This window comes from Hemiscyllium ocellatum, chromosome 1, assembly GCF_020745735.1.
Source record: "Hemiscyllium ocellatum isolate sHemOce1 chromosome 1, sHemOce1.pat.X.cur, whole genome shotgun sequence".
NCBI classification, from domain to species: Eukaryota; Metazoa; Chordata; class Chondrichthyes; order Orectolobiformes; family Hemiscylliidae; genus Hemiscyllium; species Hemiscyllium ocellatum.
In genome coordinates this window covers 165,275,125-165,294,919 of record NC_083401.1, presented here as the reverse complement: position 1 = coordinate 165,294,919, position 19,795 = coordinate 165,275,125, and the positions used below count along the sequence as shown (strand labels likewise).

Genomic DNA, 19,795 nt, shown 5'->3' with positions numbered 1-19,795 from the left:
AATATTTCTTCCCCCGTTTCCTTGTGATGGGATAATCTACTAGTTGTTGGTCTACCTTGTCAACTCCACCCATTGTAAAAGTGTAATCATATACAACTGTTGGTGTCTTCACAGGCCCTTGTCTTGTCTCAACGTCCTTCATAGCGGGGTTGTGGATGGTTGAAAGCATTGCAACGTCCTTCTTGTCCTTCCAACGAAGAGTCATTACCTTACCTCTCTGAAATGCTGCAACCTCCCCTTTTTTCAATTTTGCCCTTTTCAGCTGTTCAGGCACTTCCTTTCTATTCAAACGGAGAGTTCCATAAATATCAGTGTAGTGACTAACCAGAGTATCAGCTAATTGCGGACTAGTGTAAAAGTTATCCACAGTAACACAATAACCTTTACCAAGTAAAGGCTTCATCAGAGACAACACAACACGAGAACTCATGGGATATTCACTATATTCTGAATCAAACTGTGTTCCTTTGCCAACATAAATGATTACTCTATACACATATCCAGTCTTTGCTTCACACAAAAAAAAGTACTTCACTCCAAACCGCCTCCTTTTTAGAGGTATGTACTGCACCCATCCTAACCTTCTCTTGAACAGCATAAGGCTTTCGTCTATAGATAAATCTTGGTTAGGGGTATAACACTTCATAAAGTTCTCACTAAACATCATAAACACATCATAAACTTTATACAATTTTGGGTTAGGGTGTGTTTCTGCATCAAAAGTTTCATTATTCACAAAATGAAGATACTGTTTTATCTTATTATGGCGTTTCAAACTGATCAGCTTCCGAAAAATTGGTCTTTCAAGTAGTTCATCTTTCGACCAGTTCATTTCTTGATCTGGCATTTTCACAATGCCCCCAAGCATTTTCAAGGCAAAAAACACACAAATTTCTGCCTTTGTTACAGGGCGCCACAGACAATCTCTTTCTCCAGTTTGTTCAGCAAAGCGATTCGTTTCGTCCACAACTCGATCAATAATTCTGTTGTCACATAAAAGACTAAAAAAATCCAAAGGAGTCATATCAGCTGTGTCTTGATCAATTGATATTCCGGGATTTCCAGTGAATGGGAAGTGTGGTGGTGGAGGAAGCATGCATTCTTCCGACACCACATGTCGACACCAAATTCGTCCATCCTCCTCCTCCTCCTCCTCCTCACTTGAGAGAGAATAGCCATTATCAGATGAGCTTGCACTCTCATCTGATGTATCCAAGCTTCTAATAGAAGGTTCATACTCATTGTCATCTTCTGAGCTCGACATCTGGACGTAATTTGTAAAGAAAAACAGAAAAAACCGAATGACAGTGTGTGCCCAAAAGGGTGCGTCGATGCTTCTTGCAATGCCTGAGGCGGAAGGGACACAGCTACCAGACGTACAAGTCACCGAGTATACTCGTTTCTAGCTGAGAAGGGCCCAGGAATGCCGAGAATTGACGTATAAACTTGTCTGTGGCTGTTTTTGAAATTATATGTTTTGGACGAGTTTACTCGTCGCACCCTGAAAAAGACACATTGGGTGAGGACAAGGTAACGCGTCTTTGCCGGGTAAGGGGTTAAAGGCGGTGAACTCAATATTAAGTCCAGAAGGTTGTAAACTGCCGAGTTTGAAAAGGAGATGTTGTTCCTCCAGTTCGTGTGGTGATTCACTGGAACACTTCAGCATGCAGAGGACAGACACATGGGCTTACAAACGGACACTCCTAAACTGACCAGCTACCAGGAAGGTTGGGGTTCTGCTTGCACGCAGACCAGAGGGGTTCCGCAAAATGGTCGCCCAATCTGCGTTTGGTTTCTCCAGTGTTGGGTAGGCTACATTGAGTGCAGTGAATACAATATACAAAACTGAAGGAGGTACAAGTGAAATGCACTGTTTAGACCCTTGGATGGTGAGTAGGGAAAAGGTGAAGGGGCAGATGTTGCACCTTCTGCGGTTACATGGGAAGGTGTTATGGAGAGGGGGTTGGTGTTGGTGGTTGTGGAATGAACTAGAGGGCACCAAGGGAATGATACCTGCAAAATGCAGATGGGGGAAGTGATGGGAAGTGTTTGGTGGCTGCATTCTGCTGGAGCTGTCGGAAATGGAGGAGAGTGATCCTTTGAATGTGGAGGTTGATGGGATGAAAAGTGAGGACAAGGGGGACCCAATCCTGCTGGTGAGAGCAAGGGGAAGGGCCACGGGTAGAAGCCTAGAAAATAGCTTGGATGTGGTTAAGGGCCATGTCACCACAATGGCTGGGAAATCATGGTCATGGAAGAATCAAGCCATGTCAGCAGCGCTGTTTTGGAAAGTGGCATCACCCAAACAGATGTGACCTAAGCAAAGGAACTGTGAGAATGGGATGGAGTCCTTGCAAGACATGGAGTGTGAAGAGCTGTAGTTAAGGGAGCTATAGGAGTCAGTGGCTTTGTAGCGGATAGCAGCGGATGGTTTATTTCCTGAAATGGAGACTGAGGGGTCAAAGAAATGCAGCTTCACATTTCTGATTTCACTCTTGTTAATTATTTTTTGCACATTCTTCAGTATCTCACAATATGGCAACTAGAACTCCAACGGTTTTCAAACCATTGGCTAACCAAAGTTCTGTACTAAGTTAACATAACTCCTCCGTCTATCCCTCTAGAAATAAACTGTCATACTTCGTTTCCTTTGATGAGAAGGATTAGGTTAAGTGAAATCCCAATACTTATGAAAGGGGAGGTGGAAGGTGGATGGATGGAGAAATAGATTGCCCCAAGGGAGGGTGGTGAAAGGTTGCAAAAGACAGCAATCAGTTTTAATCCTGTCAACACTGCTAACTGGGAACTAAGAAAACTTTAAATCATTGATTAATGAATTCCTTGCAAATATATTTGGAATTTCTAGTTTGTATATTCAAGAACTGCTATATGTGGTAAAAAAAATATGTACAGTACGCTAAAGTAATGAATGCTGCATCAATTATTACATTTAAACCTAAGATTGGAGATTCAAGATGCACTAAATAGGTTATAACTAACTAGGTAATATGTGCAGATGCAATGGAAACACGTCAGCTGTGACCTTCACAGTCTGTTTAGAAGTGACGGGTTTTGTGCAGAAGTGTGTGGCAATTAATTTGAAGAAACTTCTGTTGCTAATTTACACCTGTTTTCACTTAGTAATTTAAATACTATTATTCATAGGAAATTAATGCTTTTCTTAGAAAGCTATGGTTTTAGGTTTAATGGGGAATCGTTAATAATTAAGGATATTGATGAATTATTCTAATGCTGCAGAGTGTCCAAATGTCCATCCGTCAACTCAAATATAAAAGGTATTGTTGCTACATGACTACATCACCAAATACAACAATTGATGAGAATGACAAAGCAGACCCCACCAAAATCTCAAAAGAAGCAACAGTTCTTCTTGTCAAGTTAAGAATTCATTAACTAATTTCAGGCTCAATCTGCATTTTTAAGATAAACAGCCTCTTTACTTGCTGAGCTCAATAATTAATTTCTTCTTTCTAACATCAGCTCTGGAACTGTATTGTTCAGCAGTTTATGCTTTGCATTTATGGTTCTCTGAGATGGGTGTAACTCATGTCATTAGTGATGGTGTTGAGGAATGCCACAGTGGTTAGCACTGCTGTCTCACAGCACCTGAGACCCGGGTTCAATTCCTGACTCAGGTGACTGACTGTGTGGAGTTTGCACGTTCTCCCCGTGTCTGCGTGGGTTTCCTCCGGGTGCTCCGGTTTCCTCCCACAGTCACAAAGATGTGCGGGTCAGGTGAATTGGCCATGCTAAATTGCCCGTAGTGTTAGGTAAGGGGTAAATGTAGGGGTATGGGTGGGTTGCGCTTCGGCGGGTCGGTGTGGACTTGTTGGGCCGAAGGGACTGTTTCCACATTGTAAGTAATCTAATCTAAAACTCATTTCATTCTAAAGGTTTCTTTCCTCCAATTCTTTTGTACACCCCACAAGAGTTAAGTTTATACTCCTGTTTGGGAAAAAAAAGATCAAGTTTCTGTTCTTTTCGTATCAGAATCAAATCCTGTTCATTCTCTGGAACAATACTCTGTGAGAAGCTCTACTTAATATTTCTTTCACACATCTGGCAGTATTTTAGTCAGCCGAGCCAAGGCCAAGCTTCTCACTGATTGTAAAACCGATTCCCATTAGCAACTGCACTTGGTGCTTTATTTGCTTTCCTATGTTCCATTTTTGTACTTCCAATTCTTGCTGCTTCTTGGTTGATGCTTTTGGAAATCTCGTTTCCATTACAATAAAGAGAACCAAAGATATTTTGGCTGAACTGAAAAACTTGAGCCTTAACTTCCTCCACACTACCTAATAGGAACATAGACTGAACTTGTAGCTCACATGCAGATTAAACATACCAGACACTGTCTGCCATTTACACCAGAGTCTGTGCCATTAGTCAGTGAGATCATGGATGGTACGCCCCTCAACTCCCAAAACGAACAATACTAACAATAATCCAGCAGCCACAACCTTGAACATTTCTATTTGTGCAACACTCAGTCTTCTAGGGAAGACAATTCCAGATTCTGAATATCTTGTGGAAAAACTGCTTTGAGATTTCATAATTATATTGTATACTTCTAATTTTAGAAATATTATTTGTTTCCAGCTTCCAAAGCAGAAGTTATGAAGTTCCAACAAATCTAAACACTTTATTACAGAAAAGATTAAAGAATTAAAGCTACAACTCCTCAATGTGCCTTGGAGTGCTGTCTCATTGCCAGCAACTACAATTACCAGCCACAATCTCCTGCTCTTGGCAATATGTACATCTGATGGTTATCGAAGATGGGTGTAATTCATGTGGTTAGTGATGCTGTTAAGGAAATTCACAGGACAGTCCTATACATTCTTTGATTTTAGCCTAAAATTATAAACTCAATCAAGTGCTACATGCTGTTTCTTTGTTCTATTGGTCAGTGTGACTTCACCAGTTTCCTCATTTCCCCTCCCCCCACCTCACCCTAGTTCCAAACTTCTAGCTCAGCACCGTCCCCGTGACCTGTCTTACCTGCCTATCTTCTTTTCCACCTATCCACTCCACCCTTCTCTCTGACCTATCACCTTCATCCCACCTCAATCCACCCACTGTACTCTTTGCTACCTTCCCCCTCCTCCCCCCCGACCTATCACCTCCATCCCCACCCCCACTTACCTATTATACTCTATGCTACTTTCTCCCCACCCCACCCTCCTCTCATTTATCTCTCCACCCTTCAGGCACTCTGCCTGTATTCCTGATGAAGGGCTTTTGCCCAAAACGTCAATTTTCCTATTCCTCGGATGCTGCCTGAACTGCTGTGCTCTTCCAGCACCACTGACCCAGAATGTCTCTGTCAACTTGCTGAAGGACAAGGAGGGGATGGGAGAATTTAGGGCAAGATTAAAATACATTCTAAAATCCCTATCACAACTGGATCAGTTTCTCACCTCAACCAGAAACTTGGTCCTGTTATCACACACCTACGAAACACATTATAAATACATAACTTGTAGCATTTCCGCAGATTTAAGAGGCTGCCAGAATTCTGTCCGCCTTTTCTTTGCCATCACTATTATTCTGTCTGCTAAAACCACACAATCATCTTTTCACCTTCCTCACAAAAATAACAGGCAAAAAAAAAGTGAATTAGTACTCATTAGGTGTGTATCAATACCAAAAGAAAAGGAAGTCACATAACCAAATACACTTTAATAGAGTATAATACATTTAATTCAACAGGCGTTTCCAAGAAGAATTGGATCCCTGTACCACAGAGTACATCCTTGGCCTGAAACTATTCTTAAATGGGTGACCAAAATCTAGAAACTGCATCAGACAATAGCCGAACAAAGTGAGGAAAGTAATTGCAAAAATATTGGTAAGCATTCCAAAATTCCATTGGACTTTGTAAATTAAACTCAATAGTGTTGTGTACATTAAAAATATTAGACTTCTTACACTAAGCTGATAAAGCTGACATCTGTTATGTTTAAATTGCCTTTATTCTGAAAGCAGACTCCAAACCACTGCGACTGTGACCTATCAGAAGGATGCTGTGAAACTTGAAAGGGTTCAGAAAAGATTTACAAGGATATTGCCAGGATTGGAGAATGACAGCTACAGGAGGAGGCTGAATAGACTGGGGCTTTTTTCCCTGGAGCATCGGAGACTGAGGGGTCACTTTTATAGAGATTTATAAAATGAGGGGCATGAATAGGGTAAATAGACATGGCCTTTTCCTTGGGGTGAGTCCAGAACTAGAAGGCATAGGTTTAGAGTGAAGGGGAAAAATTTAAAAAAGGGACCTTTGGAGCAACATTTTCATGCAGAGGGTGGTGCGTGTATGGAATGAGCTGCCAGAGGGAATGGTGAAGGCTGGTACAATTACAACATTGAAAAGGCATCTGGATGGGTATATGAATAGGGAGGGTTTAGAGAGATATGGGCCGGGTGCTGGCAGGTGGGACGAGATTAGGTTAGGATATCTGGTCAGCATGGATGAGTTGGACCAAAGGGTCTGTTCCTATGCCGTACATCTGACTATAGCTGTACAAACTCTAGGAGATCAAATGGATCTTGAAAGCGGTGTCCTCTAAGATTAACATCACACTCAACTGACATGCCACATGATGGAAAATCAAAGCAATCACAAAATCATGTCCCAAGGAGCTTTGCTGCACATCAATCCAGGCTTATATCAAATTATGCCTTTGACTGTAGATTCAAAGACTAATTTTGGACTAGTCCAAAGCAAAAATTACTACACCAACTCAATTTTTTGTGTAAATGTGCCCTAAATGATCAGAACTCTCAACCATCAGTAGCTAAAACTTGTCTTAAACCAAGTGAATGAAATTCTAATTGGAACAAATGAAGACTTACCCAGGGTCCTTCCCACAATGAAAATAAAATCGAAAAGCAATATCTCACATGAAAATTCTAAAAGGAAGGAGGAAACTGCACACACCAATTCCCTTCACTAGGACAAACATGGAACACAACGCTAGGAATTGGTTGTTCACAATCATAAAAATTGCGAAAAAACTACAGTTGGAAATCCAAAACAAAATCAAGGTTAGAAAGTGTTTAGGAGAGTCATAGATATAAACAAGTTGGTGGTTCAGGTATAGACTGTCAAAACTGGAAGATAACATTAATAAACAATTTTAAAATGAACAGAAAGGGGATGGCCAAAAACAGAGTCGCAGGTAGATAGAATGAGCAAAGCATTTAAGTGGGAAACATGATATAGTTAAATGGGTAAAGTGATATTCATGAAACAATCAGGAAACATAATGAAAAACCTACAATACAGAAAATGCATTAATAAGTGAAATGGTGTGGAGCTATAACAAAGAGAGTAATTAAAGTAGAAAAACTGCAAAGCAAACAGGTTCCAAAAACAAAGTCGGAGTAAGAACACAAAAGCAGGTCAGTGTGACCGTGCAAGCCGCCTGTCCAGCACAGGCTCACAACCCAAGACCAATTTGTTTCTCCTGATGTAAGATACCAGCAGCACACCCCTATCTCATACCACAAGTACTGTCAGCTAAAAAGGAAATGGAGAATACAGTTAAAGGTTTAATTAAAGTCAATATTCAGGCCAGTTTACAGTCTAGCAGCCAACAGAATTGTTTAGAGCTCTTGAGGTGCAGTGGTCATGTCCCTAACTTTTCTCAACAGGGTGACTTAAAAAAAACTCCTTGGCCTTCGACAAAGCTTAAAGAGGCCTCAGAAGGAACAGTCAGAATGGGCAAGGGATTAAATGGTGCAAGAGATGTACAGGTTGCACTTGTGGAGAAGATACGGTCAGCAATATGTTCATATCCACTGCAGTTTATTCTCCCAATTCAAAGGGATCCTGAGTAAATATGGCTACTTAAGTTGGGTGACATTCAAATAAACTGTTTCTTGACCTAGAAAATGTGTTTAGGATATAGAATGTTAAAGGTGGCTAAGGGGTACATGAAACATGCACAAAATGCTGTGAATTGAATGAAGAAGCGATTAGAAGCAATGCCGGTGTCAAACCTATGCTTTTGGAAAGGAATGATGGTGCTGAACATCGGGGACAGAAGAGGGGAGGAATGGTGCATTTATTTCTGGGATCATTGCAAAAATAGCTGGTAAATGCTAAGACTAAAAAGTACAAAGTGAGAAGAGGATCCTGATTATGAATGCTTTTGGGAGCTGGTGTTGGAGCTTGCATTCCTTAACATGGTACAGGTACCAACGCCACTCCAGATCCTTCCTCCCATTCTGTATCCTTAGAGTACAACCCCGTCTTCTAATTCCACCTCCCGTCATGTATTCACAATACCCTCTGATCTTCCATTCTGACCTAAAGTTATCTGGGCTCAGCAAAGGACTCCGGTTTGATTTTATCTCCTTATGCTCTAACTCAAAAACATTTCAGTCCCAGCGCAAAACTGAACACTTCTTCAAGCAGAATGCTCCCCAGCTCAACAGACACTTCCACCCAGCTCCAATACGCTCCTTCCATCTGGACCTCTTCCTCTGGTCTCTTAGCCACTTTTGATCTTATCACGAAGAACTGTCAACATGGCATTGGCCTAAATTTCTGTACTCCTCTCACACAATAATCCGTCTCCCTCTGAATTTGCTGCACTCCATTCATTCAGGTCTAACTCTAACTTTATTATCAAAACTGCTAACAAAAAGGTTGTTACCATCTGACATTCTGAGCTCTACGTTTAGAGCCAACTCTCAGATACACCATCTCCCCCATGGCACTACCGCTGAACATCGAGTTATTGAAGTCAGGACTGTTACTGCCCTCAGCTCCTCCGAAGATCTTCCCTCCACAACTTCCCACATCTCCCAATCTCAAAGTGAAGAGTGGGGTGCTGGAAAAGCACAGCAGGTCAGGCAGCATCCAAGGAGCAGTCCTGATGAAGGGCTTATGCCTGAAACGTCGATTCTCCCGCTCTTTGAATGCTTCCTGACCTGCTGTGCTTTTCCAGCACCACACTCCAGACTCTGATTTCCAGCAGCTGCAGTCCTCACTTTCTCCCAATCTCATGAAGCCCATTTCAACCTTCTTCCGAAACTCCACAGACAGGACTTCGCAGGAGACTCATTGTTTCATAGGAACTTAGAAGAGAGGAGCAGGAGACAGCCATTCGGCCCTTTGAGCCTGCTCGGCCATTCATCACAATCATGGCTGACCAGCTTTATTCCTGATGAAGGGGTTTTACCCGAAACGTCGATTTTGCTGCTCCTTGGATGCTGCATGAACTGCTGTGCTCTTCCAGCACCACAGATCCAGAATCTGGTTTCCAGCACCTGCAGTCATTGTTTTTACCATCTAACAATTGCCTAATCCTACTTTCTGCCCATAACCTTGGATCCCATTTACCCCAAGGGCTATATTGAGGCACCTCTTGAATTCATTCAATGTTTTGGCATCAACTACTTCCTGTGGTAATGAATCCCACAGGCTCAACACTCTCTGGGTGAAGAGATGTCTCTTTATCTTCATCCTAAATGGTCTACCCCGAATCCTTAGACTGTGACCCCTGGTTCTGGACACACCCACATGGGGAACATCCCCCCTATATCTACCCTGTCTAGTCCGGTTAGGATTTTATAAGTCTCTGTAAGACACCCCCCTCCCTAATTTGACTAACTCCAGCGAAAACAATCCTAACCTGGTTGATCTGTCCTCATACACCAGTCCCACCATCCCCGGAACAGCCCAACAACACATCCCTGCTCCAATACTCGAAGCCTCTCGCAATGAAGGCCAACACATTATTTGCCTTCTTTACCGCCGGCTGTTCCTGCATGCTTAGCTTCAGCGACTAATGGACAAGGACACCAGGTCTCACTGCACCCTCCTCTCTCTCTCCCTATTTATAGCCATTCCAGTCGGAATCTGCATTCTTGTTTTTGCTTCCAAAGTGAATAATTTCACATTTATCCAAATTATACTGCATCTGCCATTGATGTGCCCACTCACCCAACCGGTCCAGGTCATGCTGAAAGATCTCTGCATCCTCATCACAGTTCATCCTCCCTACCAACTTGGTATCACCTGCAAACTTTGAAATGTTACATTTTATTCCCTCATCCAAATCATTAATATATTGCGAATAGCTGGGGATCCTACACTGATCCCTGCGGCACACCACTAGTTACTGCCCGTCAATTTGAAAGGATTATTAATTGCTACTGTTTCCTCTCTGCCAATCAGTTTTCTTCCCATCTCAATGCACTTCCCCCAGTCCCATGCACTTTAATCTTGCCAGGTAAACTCTTATGCAGGACTTTGTCAAATGCTTTCTCAAAGTCCAAATATACCACGTTAACTCCACTAGTTACATCTTCATGGAACTCCAACAGATCTGTCAAGCATTATTTCCCCATCATAAATCCATGCTGTTTCATCCTGTTCCTGTCCATGGACCTTACTACTTTCCCTGTTCAATCACTTCCTACCCACATTTGTGTTTCTTCTGATTCCCAATGGCATTTCAAGTACTCCCCAGTTTCTGCCATTACCCACCTCCTCTTCACTATGCACGTTGGATCCATTCCACATGAATCTCCGATCAGAACAGTGAGGGATTTCTGCTTATCTCCTGACCTGAAGCAGAAAGTTCCCCCAACCCCACCACCCTTCTCCCCCATCTGAATTTGTTCTCTCATAGAACAATTACTCCTTTAATTTCTCACGCCAGCCACAGAGATGGAGTGAACACGGTACTCAGGACCTCACTCGGCCTGTTCATTACTGGGATTTGTGAAACATTGCTTGCTAAAATCCCAATCAGGCTCCCACCTACAATTCTCTCTCCAGTAGATGGATGTCATCAATGTGGTTGGATGCAGTCATCCAGAACAAGAAAACTCATCAATTTTGCATCAAATATCCCCCTATCATCTTCAATCTTCCTTTCCCCAAGTTCTGTCAACATTTCCAGTGATAAATTAAATGATTCCCACAGCGACCTCAACTATACTAGCTTACATCCAGTTTCTGCAAGGACTCCTATTGTCCAGCTTTGCTGGCTCTGCCACATCTGTTACCAATCTTCCACTGACGTCTTTCCAACAGGTCTTCCTTTTTCTCACCTGTGGATTTTCCCCAGTGTGGTGGGCAGAGTCTCAAAATGACCATGAGCTTCCAACCACTTTGCCATTTTAATGCATCATCTTACTCTTGTTCTCCCATTACTGGCTCAGGTCTGCTGCGCAAGTTGGAGCAATGACACCTCATTTTACATTTAAGTTCTTTACAGACACTTTTGGACTCAATACGGAGTTGAACGACATAGACAATGACCTCGGTGTTCCATTTTGTTTCCTTCATCGTTCCATTCCCAGAGTCTGGTTCTTATGAGTTGAGTTTACAGCAGAGCTGACCTGGATTCTGCCAGCACTGCCTGCTCTGGAATTCTCACTTCTCTACACCACTACTTTGTCTTTTGGTTGAGATATCTACAATTCCTCATCTGTCACCTTCTTCTGTCTGCTCCTCTCCACCTTTTCCTGCAGTAAACCCTTCATTTTGCTGGCCCCCTTCAGTTCTGAAGAGGTCATATCAGACTTGAACTATTAACTCGGTTTCCTTCTCCACAGTGATTGCCAGACCGGAGTTTCTGCAATGTTTTGGTTTTGGTTTCAGATTCGCAGCACCCACAGTATTTTGCTCTGGTTATTGTGAATCTTACAGCACTTGACAGACACCTCCAAAAGGTTTTTTTCTCGGGCTGAGGAATCTAGTGCACAAGGACAAAGTTTCAAAACAAGGGGTTATTTAAGCATTTAAGGCCGAGTTGAGGAGTTGCCTCTTCGCTCAGTTGCGAATCTTTCTAATTATCCTGACTGCACAATTGTGCATGTTACATTGTTGAACATTTTTAAAGCTAAGACCTCAGGAAATCAAGGCATATGGGCAGCATGCAGGAAAGTGGAGTTGAGGCAGATTAGCAATAATGATAATGAATGGTAGAGCATTCTGTAGGGGTCATATGGACATCTTCAGGTCCTGTTTCTTATGTTCTTCCTCTCAAGATCCTGAAGCCTGCTGCACTTTGCCAACTTTACAAGCTCCCCATCTTTGTTAGCATGGTGGCTCAGTGACTAGCACTGCTGCCTCATATCCCTTGGGACCTGGGTTCAATTCCAGCCTCAGGCGACTGTCTGCATGGAATTTTTACATTCTGTCCATGTCTGAGAGTTTCCTCCAGGTGCTCCAGTTTCTTCCCACAATCCAAAGATGTGCAGGTCAGGTGAATTGGCCACGCTAAATTGCCTGTAGTGTTCAGGGCTGTGTAGGTTAGGTGCATACTCAGGGGCAAATATAGGGTAGGGGAATAGGTGTGAGTGGGTTAGTCTTCAGAGGGTCGGTGTGGATTTGTTGGGAAGAAGGGCCTGTTTCCATACTGTAGGGATTCTAATTCTAAAACAAAATTTCTTATTCAAGCATTGTTTTTAAGTTTGTGAATGGTATTAAAAGGGACAGGTAGTATTGAGGAACTGGGGAAGGTGCAAAAAGACTGGGATAGACTAGGGGAGTGGTCAAAGCAGTGGCAGATGGACTACAATGTGGGAAAGTATGAGGCTAAGCACTTTGGTAGGAAGAATAGAGAGACTATTTTCTAAACAGGAAACTTCAGAAATCTGAAGAGTTCTAGTTTAGGATTCTCTTAAGGTTACATGCAGGTTCAGTTGGCAATTAGAAAGACAAATGCAATGTTAGCATTCATTTAAAAAGGGCTAGAATGCAGAGGCTGTATAAGACTCTGGTTAGATCACATTTGAATTATTGAGAGCAGTTTTGGGCCTCACATCTAAGGAAGGAATCACGAGCATTGGGGTGAGGGAGTCCACAAGCAGTTTTGCAAGAATGATGTTGGGGACGGAGGGCTTGTTATACAGGGAGTGGTTGAGAATTCTTGGTCTGTTCTTGAAATTTAGAACGCTGAGGAAGAATCAAACTTACAGAACACTGAGTGGCCTGGATAGATTGGAAATGGAGAAGGTGTTTCCACTCATAGGAGAGACAAGGACCAGAGGGCATAATCTCAGAGTGAAGGGACAACACTTGGGAACTGAAATGAGGAATAATTTCTTCAGTGAGAGGATGGTGAATTTGTGTAACACACGCGACAGAGGGCTCCAGAGGTCAAGTAATTGAGTGTATTTAAGACATAGATAGGTTGTTGATTAGTAATGGGGTCAAGGGTTATTGGGAGAAGACAGCAGAATGGGGTTGAGAAACCACAGCCATGGTGGAGCAGGCTTGATGGGTCAAACAGCCTAAACCTGCTCTAATATCTTATGTTCTCTCATGCCTAAGCTAAGACCAGATGAACATGTAAATTCATTTTAATCAAATATCTTCCTTCTATGATCAGGCAAGGAACAAGAAACTAGTTTTGCAAGAATACTTGTGTTTGGAAATTGAGAATCACTTCCAACTTCACAAAACAAAAATCACAAAGCTCCTTTCTTCAATTGCTCATAAAGCAGAAGGCAAGGTCAATTAACAGAAAATAATGTGCCTGTTGAAAACTGCTCAGAGACAAAGTGTAGCCATAGGCTTCGGAAAGCGGAAGTTCAAATGTGGAACATTGCCAGAATAAAAGATTACTCAAGGCAAAAAATGGAGAAGAGACAAAATAGTCAAGAGCAGGCATCAAGGTAATAAACGGGGAGAAAGTTAACACTGGTAGAGGGTAGTGAGTATTAGAAAGGCCTGAAAAGAATCAAGCTATATCACAGTATTAATGTTTAGGTCCACAGCAGCAATCAAACTACATCCAGTTGCAAAGAATATTAAGCCAAAACCGGCATAGCAGAGATTAGACAAGACATTTAGAGATCACAAACTGACAGTCAAGAAGGAATCATGTGAAACAATCAAAAAGTAAAACTCGGAGGGTTGAAATGTTGCGTCAAGATTAAATTCATACAGACAATGTCTGAATTAGTTTGTGATCAATAAACAATGAGTTTCTTTGTACTGTGGGGGTTTGAGTTCAAAACCTCAATGTAAATGTGTTAACTATACCATAGGTCAAGCCTCATGGATAATAAGGATGTAAAGACAGTGACCTATGTCAATTATGGCACAATTGGTACATTAACACGAGATCACTGCCATTATAATAACTAACCACTTAGTCCTAAACCGTGTGAGATTACTGATGGCCCCATCAGAAAAGGAGCTAATAAAATGCTCACTTGTCAATCGTAAAATTACAGGGAGGTTAAACTGAGATTTCTATCATCAGAACTACTCAGTTGTGTGTAGATCCTAGATACTGTTGCTAGGATGTGTCCAAAGATCAGTTATTGTTAAAAGAAAATAAATCTGTCAGCAAAGACAACGCTAATTTAAAGCATGTGCAAAAATCCTTGACAGTAGGCCTGAAACTGATAAAGCCATTGGTCCAATAGCATGGGAAAAGAGTGCTCACACTCTTAAATTAGCTAAAACCTCAACTCGTCTGAATTTTAAGCTCACAAACATAGTGTAATAATTGATCAGAATCAGTCATTACAGTACCTAGTCAATTACTTGCTGAAATCAGCTGTAAGGTGAGTTTATAGCATGGCTAGCCACTCAGAGACAACAACAACAAATCTGTTAGCACTGTATTGACATTACACCAGTTTTATTCCACAATGGAACAAGTTTCACACCTCTAGCCATTCGGTCAGGAGTCCCTGACTGTTACAAGGTGGTGATTTCCCAAATGCACAGCATTGCAAGGAACCTTGATCATCGTCTGTCACGATATACAAAACTGCTAGTATTTTAAATGATAAATTATCATAAGTTACAAAGTCAGAAAATGGCAATGAAGTGCAGAACAGCACTAATTTCATAAGAAACATGAAACATCTCAAAAGCTGTAAGTTGTAGTATATGTTAAAAGTAAAATTTTAAATAACTCTAAAATAAAACAAAGAACTGCAAATACTGGAGATCTAAATAGTCCTAAAGAGGCATCACTAGACTGAAAATGTTTACTGTTGTCCCTCCAGACGTGGCCAGATCTGCCGAGTTTCTCCAGCAATTTCAGTTTTAGTTTGTTTTAGATGAACTGTCGTACAGGTCATGGAACAACTACCAAGGGGTCCTGCATGGGTTTTCTGAAAACCAGGGCAGTAAAACCATGATGTGTGCTACTTTTTGGCATAACCCTCCACTCCAATAGTTGGTTAACTGCAGGACATCAATTAACAAAAATAACCATTAAGGATAAGATCAAATGACACAGAATCACACAGCATGGAAACAGAGCCTTTGGTCCACCTCAGCTGTGCCAACCAGATATCCTCAACTGATCGCGTCCCATTTGCCAACATTTCGCATAATCCTTCATAGTCATGGACCAATCCAAATGTCTTAAATGCTGAAGCTATACTCACCTCCACCACGCCCTCTGGCAGTTCATTCTATACACACACCACCCTCTCCGTGAAAAGAGCCACCTGTCAGTCCCTTTAAGTCTTTCCTCTCTCACCTTACACCTATGCCCTCTAGTTTTTGACACCCCTATCCTGGGAAAAAATACTTTAGCTATTCACCCTATCCATGCCCCTCATGATTTTATAAACCTCTATAAGGTCACCCCACAGCCTCCAACGTTCCAGGAACAAAAGCCCCGGCCTATTCAGCCTCTCCCTATAGCTCAAATCCTCTAATCGCAACAGTATTGTAAATCTTTTCTGAACCCTTTCAATGGTTCACTGATGTCCCTTAAAGAAGGGAGCATACTTCAGTAATCTAGTGACCCACAGCAATGTGACGTAATCTTCACTCCTTCTCAAAAGGCCCGAAATGCCTCTACTGAATCAAAAAGGTTTTACAAAAAAGCTGTAACTGACCTGCACTGCAGGTGCTCATCACATTCTCATCAACAATTATGAATAGGCAGTAATTGCTGGTATTGTCAGAGACACATTTCCGTGAGTTAATACAAATTTTTTTCTCTCATTTTAAAAACAGTGAAAGATCTAAGTTCAAAGCTTTTTTGCACTGTTCTGTGAACAAGATGAATAGTGTCCTTCTCAATGGAACAAACAATATTCAGAAACGAATTATGGAAAGCCTAACATGCACCATGCTTTAAACAGGAAATAGATCGATTTTCATATCCTAGCTGAAGTAACTTGGCTGATGCAGTACGGTATCAGATTTCTGATCATTACTCTCGCTGTAGAATGCTAAGATATAGTCAAGCATTCCTGATAAAGAGAAATGTATGGGAAAAACAAAGAGCAAGCTAATTCTACACAAGTAGGACAACGTGCAGCCCATCAAAACCACTCCACCATTCAATCAGTCAAAAGCCAATCTGACTATGGCATCAACTCCACTTTCCTGCCTTCTCCATTACATTTTCAACTCCTTGGACATCAAAACCCTGAATATTTGCAAGACAAGGCTAACAATGAACTAGCCTCCACTTCTCTCCATGGAAGAGAACTCAACAGATCAACAATTCAAGACATTTCTCAACTGTCTGACATCGTCAGCTCTGTCCTTTTAAACTGTGCACCCAATTCTAGATTCCTCATTGCTCCTAAGGAGGCACCTTCTTAGCACCTACTCTGTCAAGAATCCTCAGAACTTTGTTTTTGTAAGTTTCTCATTCTTCTAAACTGCACTGAGTACAGGCCCAACCTACCCAACCTTTATTTATAAGGCATTACTTTTGTCTCAGAAATCAGTCTAATGAACGTTCTCCTGACATAATTCCAACACAAGTATGTACCTTCTGAAAATATAATCATCAAATCCACGCACAGTACTCTCGGGGTGGTCTCACCGATGTGTTAATCAGTTGCAGCTTTTTTAATACCCACCCATTTTGCAATAAAAACCAACATTGCATTTTCCTTCACAATTTCCTTCAATACTGAGAGAGGAAAGATTTAAAAGGAACCGAGGGGACAACTTTTTCATGCAGAGGGTGGTGCATGCATGGAATGAGCTGCCAAAGGAAGTGGTAGAGTGCTGTACATCTCTATGCCCTGCATGCTGGCTTTGTGTATTGTACAAGAAAATCTAGATGATTGTGTACTGCAGCATTGTGTTTCACTTTTCAATTCCTCTTGTCAAAGTGGACAACTTCACATCCAGACACTATACTCAGTCTATCAAATTTTTGCCCATTCATTTTCTTATCTACATCCTTTCACTGACCATTTGTATCCTCCTCACAATTTGCTTTTGTACCTCACATTAGCAGAAAGTCTGGCGAAAATAAAATCTTTCCTTCAAACAAGCCATCAATATTGATCATAAATAGTTGTGACCACAGCACTGATCCCAATGATACACACCACAGTCACCGCCTACCAACTTAAAATTACCCATTTAACCTCATTCTTCGTTAGCTGTTAATCAGTCAGTCCTCTAATCATGGATCATTCCAACACCTTGAACTTCATCTTGTGAAGTAATCTTTTATGTGGCACTTCAAATGCATTTTGGAAACCCAATACACTACAGCCCCTGTATCATCTCCCTCAAAAACATTAATAAATTTGTCATATACAGTTTCCCTTTCTCAAAACCACGTTGATTGTATTATGATTTTGTTTCCCCCATGTTCAGCTACTATCTGCTCGATGATGAACGTCAGCATTTTCCCAATGACAGATGTTAAGCAAACTGGTCTACAATGTTCTGTTTTCTGTCTCCCTCCATTCTTGATGGGATGTTAACTTTGCAGTTTTCCACTCTGCTGTGGACATTATAGATTCTAGAGAATTTTGAAGATTACAACCAATGCACCCACTTTCTTCATAACTGTGTATATTTTATTCAGACCAAGGGCACTTGTTAGCAGTTAATCACGCAAGTTTTCTTTGTATAATAGAAGAAAACTACAGCACAGGAACAGGCCCTTCAGCCCTCCAACCTGTGCCGATCCAGATCCTCTACCTAAACCTGTTGCCTATTTTCCAAGAATCCATATCTTTCTGCTCCCTGCTCATTCCTGTATGTCCAGATTCATCTTAAATGCTCTCATGCCTCTTATGATCATAGATATGTTTCCTTTAATGATCATGACTGCTTTAAATTCCCCTTTTTCCTATTGCCACCTGCTTTTCACTATTCTTGAGACTTATTAAATGGCCTATTCCACGAAGACTTTTGTATCAAAGTTTCTGTCACTTGCCAGTGTCACATTAGTTCAGTGTTACCCTCCAAGGGGCCAATGGTCACTTAAGCTACTTTCTAAACATACTTTCCTTGATTAAAATGCAATGCTCTGCATCCATAGCCCAGATAAACCCATGCTCCTGAATATAAAAATACCAATGAAGCAATAAGTTGGATTTTCCCTGAATAAGAAAGTGCACACAGTTGAAAACCTAACAGCTCTGTCCCTCAGCCGCCAGTTCTCAGCAGGAGCTGCAAATGTTCGGAACCCAGCAGGAAGAAGTGGAGTTACACTGAGACAAAACCTTCACCGCGGGGAAAGCTCACCAAGTGCCCCACAGGAGCCGGGAACGGCCGGAGGGGCGGAGAGAGGAGAGCTTTAACACGGACACCATCCCCCGGCGGGAGGCGGTGCTCAGGCCGAGAGCCAGCAGCTCCAGCTCGCTGCTGCCTGGACACGTCGGCACAGGCCCCGGGGGCGGGGGCGGGGAGAGAGGCGGCAGCCCCCTGACAGCTCGGCCCAGGGCCCAGGCCCCAGGCCCCGGACCCCGGCCCGCGCCTCCTGCCCCTCCGGGACCCCCGGGGTCCGCCGCCCGCGGCTTCGCTGTCGCTGGTCACCGCTGAGCACTGAGGGCCCGACACCCGGACAGGGGACACCCGGGACACCCTCCAACACCGGCCGGCCGGCCGGCCCGGGCCCCGCTCTTACCTGCCTGCCCGCCGTCCTCCAGCTTTCCCCACCGCCTATCGCCCCGCCCCGCCCCCGGCGGACATTCAAACCGCTGCCGGAAACAGGAGAGGGCGGCAGCAACAACATCCGGGTCTCACACCCCGCGGACAGCCACCACCGACATCCGGGTCACACACCGCCCCGACTTACAACCAACATCCGGGTCACACCTCCCCAACCACCACCAACATCCGGGTCACACACCGCCCCGACTACAACTAACATCCGGGTCTCACACCCACCCGCCCCCCCCCCGGAGAAACACCAACATCCGGGTTTTACCCCCCCGCACTTCCGACAACCACCAACATCCGGGTCACACCCCCAACCCAACTACCTGCAACATCCGGATCATACACCGCCCGACGACAACCAACATCCGGGTCTTTCCTCCAACCCCCTCCCCCATCCCAACCACCGACATCCGGGTCACTCCCCCAATCCAACCACCACCGACATCCGGGTCCCGCTCCCCCCAATAACCGCCATCATCCGGGTCCCGCGCCGCCCGGCGGGAGGGAGGGGAGACCAGTGAATGACACGCCATGTTATAGTGACCTTGCGAACTCCGACATGAAGGTTCAGTACCGCCGCCGCGTGTGTTACCGAGGATTAGGAGTGTGTGTGCTGGGCCCTCACCGCTCTCTCACACACACACACACACACACACACACCCGGGGGGGGGCAGCGGCAGCGCCTGGGCCCAGACAGGCCCCACACACACCATCCCCACACCCAGTGTGTGCTGCTGTGATCTGGCAGCGTGCCTCTTCACTCTCCTGGCTCTGAGCTAAGGAATTCCATCCTCAAACTTATTTGGATCTGTCACCTTGTTTCCTGTAACTTCTGTTGAGCTGTGTACAGCTTTGTTATGCTGGGAGAGTCCTTTACAATGGATGTTCGTCTCTACATTGAAA

The 19,795-nt window shown here is 43.3% G+C and overlaps 1 protein-coding gene across 4 annotated transcripts in view; it reads right to left on the bottom strand.

Moving 5' to 3' along the window:
• Positions 1–18,982, bottom strand: part of arfip1 (ADP-ribosylation factor interacting protein 1 (arfaptin 1)) — a 215,785-nt gene extending 196,803 nt beyond the window's left edge. For 2 of the 4 annotated variants that reach the window (XM_060827505.1, XM_060827532.1), the window contains exon 1: positions 18,858–18,923. Coding sequence is in view for 1 of the 4 variants with exons in the window: in XM_060827521.1 (XP_060683504.1) it covers positions 18,858–18,965 (108 nt within the window). In the remaining 3 variants the exon portion in view is untranslated. Of the gene's footprint in view, positions 1–18,857 lie in introns of all 4 variants that reach the window. The other 2 variants (XM_060827521.1, XM_060827512.1) reach the window with 2 other exon arrangements.
• Between the last annotated feature and the right edge of the window lie 813 nt (positions 18,983–19,795).